The sequence below is a fragment of the Malurus melanocephalus genome, unplaced genomic scaffold (genome assembly GCF_030028575.1).
Source record: "Malurus melanocephalus ecotype Western Australia unplaced genomic scaffold, MMel_1.1 scaffold_56, whole genome shotgun sequence".
Classification (NCBI taxonomy): domain Eukaryota; kingdom Metazoa; phylum Chordata; class Aves; order Passeriformes; family Maluridae; genus Malurus; species Malurus melanocephalus.
The window spans coordinates 7,227-18,338 of record NW_026623288.1 but is presented as its reverse complement, the minus strand read 5'-3'; the positions used below and the strand labels follow the sequence as shown (position 1 = coordinate 18,338).

Genomic DNA, 11,112 nt, shown 5'->3' with positions numbered 1-11,112 from the left:
TCCCTCTCTGTGTCCCCCAGCAGCGCACCCGGAGCGGTGCGGTCCCGGCGCTGTCTGCGATCGCTGCAGTGGTGATGCGCTGCCACGGGAGGGTGTGCACCATTCGCTTCCTTCCTGCCATGCACGGCTCGTACAGCTGCTCCCGGCGTTTGAGAGCGGGCGAAAAATAGATTTGTTAAACAGTGTTTCATTAATTTTCTTGCGCAGTTCTCCAAACAACCTAAAAAAGCTGACTTGGGGAAAATTCAGGGACAAGTTTGGTTATGTTTTTGTCCAGCTGTGTCATCGCTAACCTTCGGGGAGAAGCTGTGATGGGTTCTGCATGTCCCTGCGCAGCCGAGGGGGGATTACACCAGATGTGCTGGGCTGGGGAACACCCACAGCCACCCCCTCTGCAGGACACGGCCGAGCTCTGCTTCGGGCTCTGTCCTGGGAACCGGCCGGGATGGCCGCGAGTGACTGTCCCCAGGAGGACAGAGCCGGGGACTGGGGGCACTGGGGCCACCTCTTCAACATTGGGAAGCAGATCCCAGGGTTCAGGTCCGCTGGAACTGAATGGGTGTTGGTTTCTGAGCCCTGCTGGGATACAAGTTWGATCCCAGTGGAGCGTTTGTCCTGGTGGGATGGAGAAGCACCATGAAAGATGCCAGGGACYTCCTTCACACTGGTGACCAGCCAGRACCTTTGTGGTGACTCTTGGTGCTGCCTGAGAGCAGCGTGGGTGGACCCAACTGCCCAAACTGGTGAGATGGAAAAGGATCCCCCATGACCGTGTGGGCTGGGAGGCAAGAGGGGCAACCTGGCAGGGAGATGTGGCATTGCAGACCGGGTCTGTAACCTGGGAGCTGAGCTGCATCTTATGGGAAGTACTGTAGCAGCTGCTCTTAAAAAATATTCTTTGGTCTTAACAGAGTGAGTGTTCTTCATGCTGTCGAAGCTGACAGCCCACACACCTCCTGCCCAGGTAACTTCGGTGTAATTGGACAAGTTAACCTGCATAAGGAGACTGTGATCCCTGAGATGCACCTGCAACATTCAGTTGTTACTGAATTCCTAAGCAGTTCTCATTTTTTCACYCTATTCATTTTCAGGGTTCTTTAACAAGCCCTTTCCCACAACAAACCCTTTMCCACGACAAACACACACTCTCAAGCTCTGTGAGTTTTTTTAATTCAGTGTTAGGAGACCTGAGGACGTTGAATAGTTGGCAGGAAGGTAACAGGATGAGTTATGTTTTCACCTGAACTATTTTTTGTCTTGCCAAGGATGATGTGTCTTTAGAGAAAAAGATCTATTTGCACCCCACTCTTCTAAAATTGGAGCTGTATCAGAGGAAGATATTTTTCTCTGTGGTTTCTGCAAATTATTTTCAACCCTGAAAATGAAGAAGTCAAAGTTGTCAAGTTAGAGTTTTAATACTAGCAATACRTATCTATTAGAGCATGAACAAGAARTATGAACAAAAGGCAGAAGGGCTGGCTGTCCTGTAGTGCACTAATCTSCATWWTTKKKKWWKKTKGRMYYMWTWRCTGTCCCTTGGCTCATCCTGGGTCTGGGCTCTCTCTGGGAAGGGGCCATCACTCTGCTCTGTGTTTCAGCTGTTCTGGTTCAAGCTAAGAGAAGCAAAACATATTTAATAAATAGGAAAAGCAAGACACACAATCAATGGTGCTMTAATAAAGTAATCAGACTCAGGGTTTGGGAACTATTAAGTTAGGAAACCAGRCCTGAATTACTCTTCTATAAATAACTTTCTCAAGTGATGATCACACTGCCAAACACAGAAAAGCTGGTTATTTTCAGGGTGCCAGGAACCAACCAGCATGGGTTTGATGGTAGATACTCCTTGGTTCTCGTGGTGCTGCAGACCATGTTTCCCAAAAATATCCGTAGAACTTTATATGATTTCTAGTGTTTCTTCCTTCTGCCTCAACTGCTTCTGCAAATCATCTGAATCTGGTTAGTCAGTCATTTCTTTGTGTAAGCAGCTCTGTGCCCRTGGTGTTCATTAATTTCCTCGCTCTTTGTCTGCTTGCATATTGGGTTTCCTTCCAGCCTGTGGTTAATGTAGCTCGTTCAGGATTCCATAGGCAGTTACACAATGATTTAATTGCAAACGGGATGCATCTCTTGGAATTCTCTCCTTTGGTGTTTCAGTTCAGCATTGTCACATGTAGCTGGTGTTTGGTGAGCACACATCTGCTGTCAGGTGATCTGTCTTCATTACTCCAGGGCAGCCATGCAAAAACAGTGTTTGGGTATAACATATCCTGTGTCCATTCCTGCTTGGGCCTTGCACTGAACCTGATGCAAGTAGGTTACTGATAGAGTCATTCACAATGTAATTTTTTTTCTTCACCTATGGGAATTGCTAACATTTTGAGAACAGTTTTGTACCATATTGCAAAATGGTGTTTGGACAGAAGGTTGGAAAAGGGTCAAAATTTAAAATGTGCATTTTCAGTTTAATTCTAATGCTGATCTCTTATTTTTACATTCTAATTTATGATAAAATAAAATCCCTGGGAATTAAAAGTGAATAATTCTATACTGATTTTGTCAAGACAATTTTTTCCTCCCCTTACAATGAAATATCATTGAAGTTGACACATCCTGCAGCAAAAGTGAAGTCACAGCAAAGTTATATTTATCTGATGGAAATGTGTTGCTTTGGAATATTACAGTTTATCCTAGTTGGTGACATCGTCTCTGAAGCCCTTGTTCAGATGTTTTTTCCTGTAAATGGAGCGGAGCCATTGCCAGACAATAATTCCTTAGCTCACTGGAAAGGTGAAAGTAACCCTTTCTCCATCCCACATTGCAATATAGATTGCTTGGATTTATTACCTGCTAATGAACTGAACACTTGAGACAGACRACTGAACCTGTGGCATTTTGGGAAGTCTCAAATTCTGAAGTAAAATGAGAGAGGGTGATTTAGCAACTCAGAGGTTTATGCAGTCAGACTGGTACCACTGGGAAAAAAACCAGCTGCAGTTTGGAATTTCCAGACAGAAATCTGTCTCCCCATGCTTTTCTTCACAGAAATGTTTAAGTTGTGCAAATTTGACATACTGTAAAGTGCAACCAATGGAACCACATGCTCCAGGAAAATTGTCACCTGCCTTCAGTAGTAGTCCCAAACTGAAATTATTGGGAGCACTAAGTACTTCTGAACCAGATGGCTGGAAATTTGGGGTTCCAGTGATTCAGATTTCAGCTCCTATGCCTCAGTGTACTTTATCCACAGTGCCCCAACAGGTGCCCTGTTCATTGGCCATATCTTTTAGCCACCAGCTCCAAATGTGGAATTTGAGGGCCATTTGTGAAGGTGTCCATTAGTCAGCCGAGGACAGAGCTCTAACCTGTTGCAATAGCCAGTGAGGAAGGTGGGCATCCAAAAGAGATGTGAGAAGCACAGAGGACAGAATTGTCCACCTAAGAAAATAGGGAATTTCTCCCTCTTCTTCCCACCCTGTTTGCCCAAAGCAAAGCCTGACAAGTGTTTGACTGCAATGGTGTGTTGGATTATTGCTGGGGTGCTCTGCTGAAATGATTGCTGCTGGAMATTGGAAGAGATGAAAGTGGAGTGATTTTGTCTGTTTCGTTGGTTTGTGGTTTTGCTTAATTGGATGCATATTGCATATGCATGGCCGTGCCCAGCACCACCCTGGACATGTGGTGCTGCCACTATTGTGTCCTGCAGAGAATTGTCTTGTGCATAGCAGTGTTCTGAGTTGTTTGGAAGAGGGATGAATATGTCACAGGAAAGATGCATGATAGTTTGTTGTTTTACTGTATCTTGCAGATTCAACCTCTAATGATGAAGCTTCCCACCTAAATTCTTTCTTTTTGGGAGCAGAAAGAAAGGAAGAAAATGAAGAGTCTGAGCTGTTGATACATTGGGATAATATCTTTCCATTGTATTGAACATTTCTACCTTTCCTTAAGTTTTGTTTCACCAGTTCTGCTTATCATTTTCTCATTGTTGCTGATTCTCTCCCYGCTCCGCTGCCTCTCCCATGGATTTTAATGTTGAATTTTTTTCATTAATGAGTAACTATTTTACACAGAACAATGTRGGGGTTTTCCTCATAAAATATTTCAAGGAAAAAAAAACAAACTGTAAATGCTGCATGATTAAAAAGTCATAAACCATTAACTAAAATTCAGGATTGTTGCATAGACATTTGTAATGTATGTGTATGTCTTAAATTCTTGTGTGTCTGTGGGATGTTTGCAATTGCCTCTTTTTTCCATTTGTGAAAGAAATTCTTCTTGCTGCTAAGTGGTGAAATAAAACATTGGTAAAGGCAGATTTGATGCTAACTATGCCTTCAGTCTCATGAAAATAAGCTATTTTAGAATGTTCCTTTTGGCCTATTTTGTAGTTATTTACTTTACTGGAAGTGGTGTGAATAAGCATGCTGTGGTATGGTGCCTGGGACTATAAAAACGAGTCTTGCAGTAACAGATGTTGATTAATGATGTTATTTGTAATTATTATTCCTGGTAGAGGGCAGATGTGTAAGAGAAGTCCTGCCCTGTGCTGAGTAAAGATCTGTTCTGTGCAGCTCTTGTGTCCAAGTCTTCATTTCTAACACGTGCATCTCCTCCGTTGTCAGGCAGCACAATCCCAGTAGCATGGTCAAGAGGTTCATGTAGTTTAAAAACACAAAGATCTGTCTTGAAGCTTGCAGTTGTAATGCTGTGCAACCAGTGAACACTTTCTGCCCTTAGTGGTTTTGTTCAAGTGATTGCATTTTTCCGGTTTTTCTTGACCCAAAACCCATTGAAGTTTGTTGAAGTCTGTTCATCTGAATGGGTTTTGAGTCAGGTCTGTAAGTAGATCTCTTTTCCCATCCTGTTCCATGTCAGACCAGTGTATTTGGCTTCTCTTCTGTACCATCCCTGGGATAAGCAAAACTCAGGGATACAAGTCCAATTTCAAGAATGTTTTGAAGTTCTGTAAACTGGCATCATGGAGCTGCTGATGGGGCTGGCATTTCTGCTTACACTGATTGTTTGCAACTACTTGGCATGCATGAATAAAAGAATTCTACTATTTCCTTTGTCACTGATGTCTCAACAAATAAATACTTCCAATATGTTTAAATTTTCCATTTGTTCCTGTCACTTGTGAAGTTTCTGTTAATACCTTGGGGTACATAGAAGCACAGGTTTGTGATGTTAAAACAGACCACTGGGCCACAAAGAATGTTGTTGTGCTTTTGTGGTCAACACCTAAAGAAGAAAAAGCTACYGTGATGCTTCTATGCAATAGCACAAGTTCTGCATGTGGTGAGGGTTCATTTCTTTTTGATCTTTTGCAAGTTATGGTTCACACACCCTGCAGCACCCTCATGTCCTTGCATCTGGAACGCAGGGACTGCTTCCCAGAGTGTGCTTCCCTCAGCACGGTGTCAGTCATAACCAATGTTAATGTTCAAATTTACACAAACATTACATTGATCTTGACSTATATTTTTTCACTAAGTGAACTGTTGTGTTTTTATTCACTAATGCACCTACACAGCAAGGGTGTTACGTAAATGTCATTCTGCTGCAATGAACAGGGAAAAATAGCAAAGGATGGAGGGTGTTATTGAGGAGTTTTCTATGTGTATTCCCTAAATAGAAATATTTTGTGGTACACAATCCTATTTTTGTTGGAATATATTGAAATGCCCATTGTTTTAAATGGTGTGAATCAGTAAGCCGCAGGATTTTGTTATATTTGATTGCAAGCCTGATGTTTTGATACAATAGACTTCTTTATTCTTTACTCTTTCTCTCTTTCTATAATTTGTAGCCTACATTGAAGATCTCACAAGATGTGTTGAGCAAAGCAGAAGACTCATTATCGTGTTAACTCCAGACTATGTTCTCAGGAGAGGATGGAGTATTTTTGAGATGGAAAACAGACTCCATAACATGCTAGTCAGTGGAGAAATCAAAGTTATTTTGATTGAGTGTACTGAATTAAAAGGGAAGGTGAATTATCACGAAGTGGAATCATTAAAGCACACCATCAAACTTCTCTCAGTGGTCAAGTGGAAAGGACCAAAAAGCAGCAAACTGAATTCTAAGTTTTGGAAGCGCCTAGTCTTTGAAATGCCAGGGAAGAAAAAGGAGGTGGTGTCTCGGCATCAGGTGCTGGATTCTGCAGAGCAGGGCCTCTTTGGAGACCTCCAGACTGTGCCCTCTCTGGCCGTCACGGGCACTTCTGCCACGCTGGTGGAGTCGCGGGCGGATCTGGCGGATTACCAGCAGGCAGACGCCGTGCACATGCGGCACTACTGCCGCGGCTACGAGTACGACGTGTCCGCGGCCACGCTGCCCGTGGCCTCCATCAGCAACCACCACACGTACTGTAACATCCCCCTGACCCTCCTCAACGGACAGCTACCTCTCAACAACGCCGTCAAGGACCCCCAGGAGTTCCACAGGAACAACCCCCTGCTACCTTTATCAGCCAAGGAGCTCAGCTTCACCAGTGATATCTGGTAATGAACATCAGCAGATGCTTCATGGCCACCATGGAGTCACCTTTGTAAAGGACTTTGCCCTAACCCCATGGGGTGAGAAAACCTATTCGAAGCAGCAGCACACTTGTTTGCTTTTCTACTTGAACTTTTTTGTTTACATTTACAAATTATTGACCAAGGGGGCATTCTTTTGTAACTCAGCAATGTCCTTCCTGTCTTTTAATGTACAGTTTTATTGCTTCTTTAAAAAGGAGGGGGGAGAGGAAAAACACATCCCATCACTTTACAGTAGGTTTACAATCTGGGATGGATAAAAGGTCTCTATCTATGATCTCCAACATCCATACATATTTAAGTAACAGTATTTGAAATACACAGAAGTTGTTGGGTTTTTCACATAGGCTTCAGTACAGTTTGAAATTCTAATCATGCTACAAAAATTATTATCTCCTGCACAGACCACAATGGRTGAAGCATCCTGAAAAGGAAGGAGGAGGAAACCTTCCTGGTAACATTTTCTCACAAATACTTCATAGAAGATGCCCAGCTGAAAAGATGCAGATGAAGCTTTATCAATAAAGTGCATAGTAACAGTTACTACAAAATAAATCACCTGCTCCCATCAGCATCTCTTCATTTTATTATTGAGGCATGTTGTATTCCYAGTCAATGGTTAGCAACGTGGTTTTATTAAACAACTTACTAGAATATTGGAAGCTGTTTAGGAGGATTTTAAACAATTTTTCTGTTGACTATCGATTATGTCACAATTTTCTGCAGATTTTTAATGACTTTTTTCAAATAGTCTAATTATAAATTTAACTGTCTATTGGCCAATTCTTTAATTTGAAATTTTTTAAGATCTAAGATTTGTAGTAAAATAATTTTATGTAGGATTTTTTTTTTCCAAAATCAGTAGTTACCATTTGGAATTAACCTTTTTTTTRTGAGAACATCAGCAATAGAAAAGAAGTACTACAGCAATATTCAGAGATTAAGTGCTAAATTATTCACACTTACTAGTAAGTCTGACTTCAGTTGCAATGATAATCACCTGAAACAGTTTTTCTCTCTACCTGCCAATTTATGTACCTTTTAAACATGGCAGAAGCAGGAATATTTCTGCTATCTGTGCAACTGGTGAAAAGTGATATTTTGAAGCAGCTGGTAAGGTCCTGGATGTCTCACTCGTGTGAGTGATGCCATCAGTCCATAGGATGCTGTCATTTGGCTCTCAGGGATGGCATTCCAGCTGCTGGTGGGTGAGAATTGGGCACTGGGCACTGCTGCTCAGTGAACTCCCATGTGTGTCCTGGAGATTCCCATACTCAGCTGGTGAAAGGTGGCAGGATCAGGGTGTGGAGATAACAGTATTAAAGGAAAAAAGCTCTAAATTACGAAGGCAGAAGCCAGTTTTGCAGGTTTTGGCATGGCTGTAATGAAAACACAGCAGACATGAGAGTTTTGTCTCAATGAGATCTGCTGGAGCAAGTTCCCAAAAATATTTTTATGGCAGGCAGCCTTGCCTGTGTTTCAGTATGTCTTTAGCATTGTTCTCTTTGATTGCATGAATAAAAGTTAGCACTCTGCACTCAGCTGCCTGTGGTTTCATCAGCAAACAAGTTCAGTAAATCCTTGACATTTCGCAGTGGTTCCTAAATTGTACCCTACAGTCAAATGGAAACAAACACTGACCTAAGACTTAAAAGTATCCAGAATTGGCCCAAAGGCCATGAGAATCATCTCAAATGTGCAATAATTCATAGAGGTCGGTATTTTTCCATTGCTTTTTCCCCCAGTTCTTTATTCTGTGCCCTCCTACACCAGTTATTGTCTGTAAGATTTTTCATTAGGTTCTAAATAATATATGTTTCTCATTTTTTCTAATATTATGCATTTGACACTAACACTGAAAATGGAAATCTAGAAAAGATATTAATTTATTACACAGTATAGAACTATAACTTGCTCTTTTGTGAAGTTAAGTTCCAAATATRTAGGTGTTTAATAGATGTATTTTTCTACGAGAAAGAAAGCGATTTTACCTCCATTATAAATAYATGTATTTCAACCTCCTCCCAAAAATTTACAAAATTTGCACTGTTTTATAAGTGTTAMAGACTGTGTTTACACTGGCTATGTTCTTTAATGCAAAGTGTAATTTAAAAAAAATCCAGAAAAAAATTCGTAAAAGAAAACCCTGCATGAAAAGAGCTGCATATGTTTAAATGAAAAGCTGTACTTTTCATTATTTTCCTTCCCACATTACTCTAGAATCTGATGAATTCACATAGAATGTTCAGTGAGATTTTAAACCTGCTAGTTCTGTATTAAGCATGCAAAGTCAAAAAAAAAAAAAAAAGAAAAGAAAAAAGCATATGCAGGTTGGTCTGCTTCTTTTATTTACGATGATTTAATATGGATAACAAATTAATTTACCTGATGAGAATATGTCTCTTAGAGCAGTAGTTATTCCAAAGCAAAATGCAGTCATGTTTGCATTGAGGAAACATGAAAAGAACAGTTTTTCTGTCATTTTGCAAACGCACATTGAGTGTCTGTGTATCGCTCTCTTTTAGTTCTAGATGCCAAGTCACAATCTGCTTTGAGATCTCGGAGTGTGTATTGAGTCCTGCGACAATATAGACATGAACCAGAGCTGCCTGGACCCCTCTGCTTTGGTGTGGGGTGGGGACTGAGCTCGGGGGTCTCTTGGGGACTCAGTTTTGTGTGACCCCAGTGTCGAATCATGGAGTTGTCTGGGCTGGAAAAGATCTCTGAGGGATCAACTCCAGCTGTTAAGCCAGCAGTGCCAAGCCCTCCTCTAAACCATGTCCCCAAGTGCCACAGCCCCGTGGTTTTTATATTCCTCCAGGGATGGTGACTCCACCACTTGCCTGGGCAGCCTGTGCCAGTGCTTGACAACATTTTCAGTGAGTGCAGTTTTCCTAATGCAGTCTAAGCCTCTTGTAGCACAATTGGAGGCCATTTCCTCATGTCCTCATGCTTGTTACTTGGGACAAGAGCCACACCTGGCTACACCCCCCTTTTCAGGCAGCTGCAGAGAGTGAGGTCCCCCTTGAACCTTCTTTTCTCCAGGCTAAGCCCCCCCAGCTCTCTCATGCTCCTCATCAGAGCTGTGAAAGCTCCAGACCTTTCCACACAGCTCTCCTGTCCTCCAGACACGCTCCAGCACCTCTGGGACATGCAAGAGGCAAAGTGCTTCCATAGGGAGCACTGAAGGGTCTGGAAAATTACTGCCAAACAGTGAAATGCATCGACCYGTGGGACTTGGGTGGCACAGGAGCCATGGGCTTGTCCCACTGTGGAATCACCTCCACAGCAGCTCTCCAGTGGGGTCCCATGGCAGCAGTGGCAGCTGGGTCAGGGCCTYGGTGGCAAAAATGTCCCAGCTCGTTCATGTGAAATTCATAGCTGAAATAGGAGGCATATGGGCATTTTGTGTTCCTCTTTCTCAAAAAGCCACGGTGGTTTTATCAGCTGCATTTATCAGGGGTGAGCCAGGACAGCACTGACTGTGCAGCTCCACCACCCCCAGCTTGTCAGGCTGTGCCTTGCCCAGTGACAAAAATCACCAGCAGTGAACATCCTTATTGCAGCCATGGGGACTTGTGGTTTGGGGCATGTTCAGCTTAAAAGGGGTTTATTACAATGTCTGGAAGCTGCTGTTTATGTGCTTACCTTTGTGTGTGCTGTGCTTCAGAGGCAGATGTGGTTTGAAGGTTGCCTATAAAATGAGCTAGAGGCTGCAAGCCTATCCAGTGCTACAGATTTGATGTTYCTAAAGAAAGTTCAGCAAGAAAACAGGATAATTTTAAATTGGATAACACAGTGAATATTGACAGTTCTTGGGGGCTGTGTGCTGGGCTGGTATTTTAATAATATTCCTCTCTCTAGGCAGTGAATGGGAAGCTTCTAAAAAGGCATTGCTGTACTCTGCCACCACGTCTGCTCCAAAACCCACCCAAGCCAACAGAAAGAGTTCCATCAAGCAGACTTTGGATAAGGCCTTAAAACCTTGCTTGCTGTGTACAGAKGAATACAAAAGACAAGAGGGAGAGATAGAAGGCCAGAGACTAAGAAGCATTTGCTTATTTTTTCTGTCTAAAATCAAGTATATTTTTGTCCCTGTTTGGTGTGGATATGCTCCAGGACCATCCAGCCTTGGGAAAGGAATTTTGTTCATTCTTTGTTATAAACAAGATAAGAAYTTGGGAATAAATAACAGATACTTTTACAGGGAAAAAAAAAAATCATTATTTTTAAGGGCCTCTGCTCTCAGTAGTTCCTTTGATTCAACAGGCATTCTYTGTTCATCCAGATGCATAAGCACATACTTAAATTCCCCTTAATTCAGTGAGAAATACTTTGCTGAGCAGGGCCCTGGAAGGGCAGTTCAGTGGCAGAAATCCCAGCCCTCAGCAGCCTTTAGGGCTCCAAGCAGCTTTCCCAGTGCCTGTCTGTGCACAGAGGTGAGAGGGGCTGTCGGGTCTGGTCACGGGAGGGRAAGCCTTCAGTCCTTCACTGCCCCTCAGCCTGGCAGTGACAGCGCCCTGGGAGCTCCATCCTGCATGGAACAGCAGTGGGGTTTGGCTCTGTGTCC

General features: G+C 42.7%; 1 protein-coding gene across 2 annotated transcripts in view; it reads left to right on the top strand.

The window, feature by feature from the left end:
* The window catches only part of IL1RAPL2 (interleukin 1 receptor accessory protein like 2), a 341,134-nt gene extending 332,285 nt beyond the window's left edge, over positions 1-8,849 (top strand). For both annotated transcript variants that reach the window (XM_057365608.1, XM_057365607.1), the window contains exon 11: positions 5,813-8,849. In XM_057365608.1, the coding sequence (XP_057221591.1) occupies positions 5,813-6,510 (698 nt within the window). In that variant the 3' untranslated portion in view covers positions 6,511-8,849. The remainder of the gene's footprint in view (positions 1-5,812) is intronic.
* Positions 8,850-11,112: the final 2,263 nt, after the last annotated feature.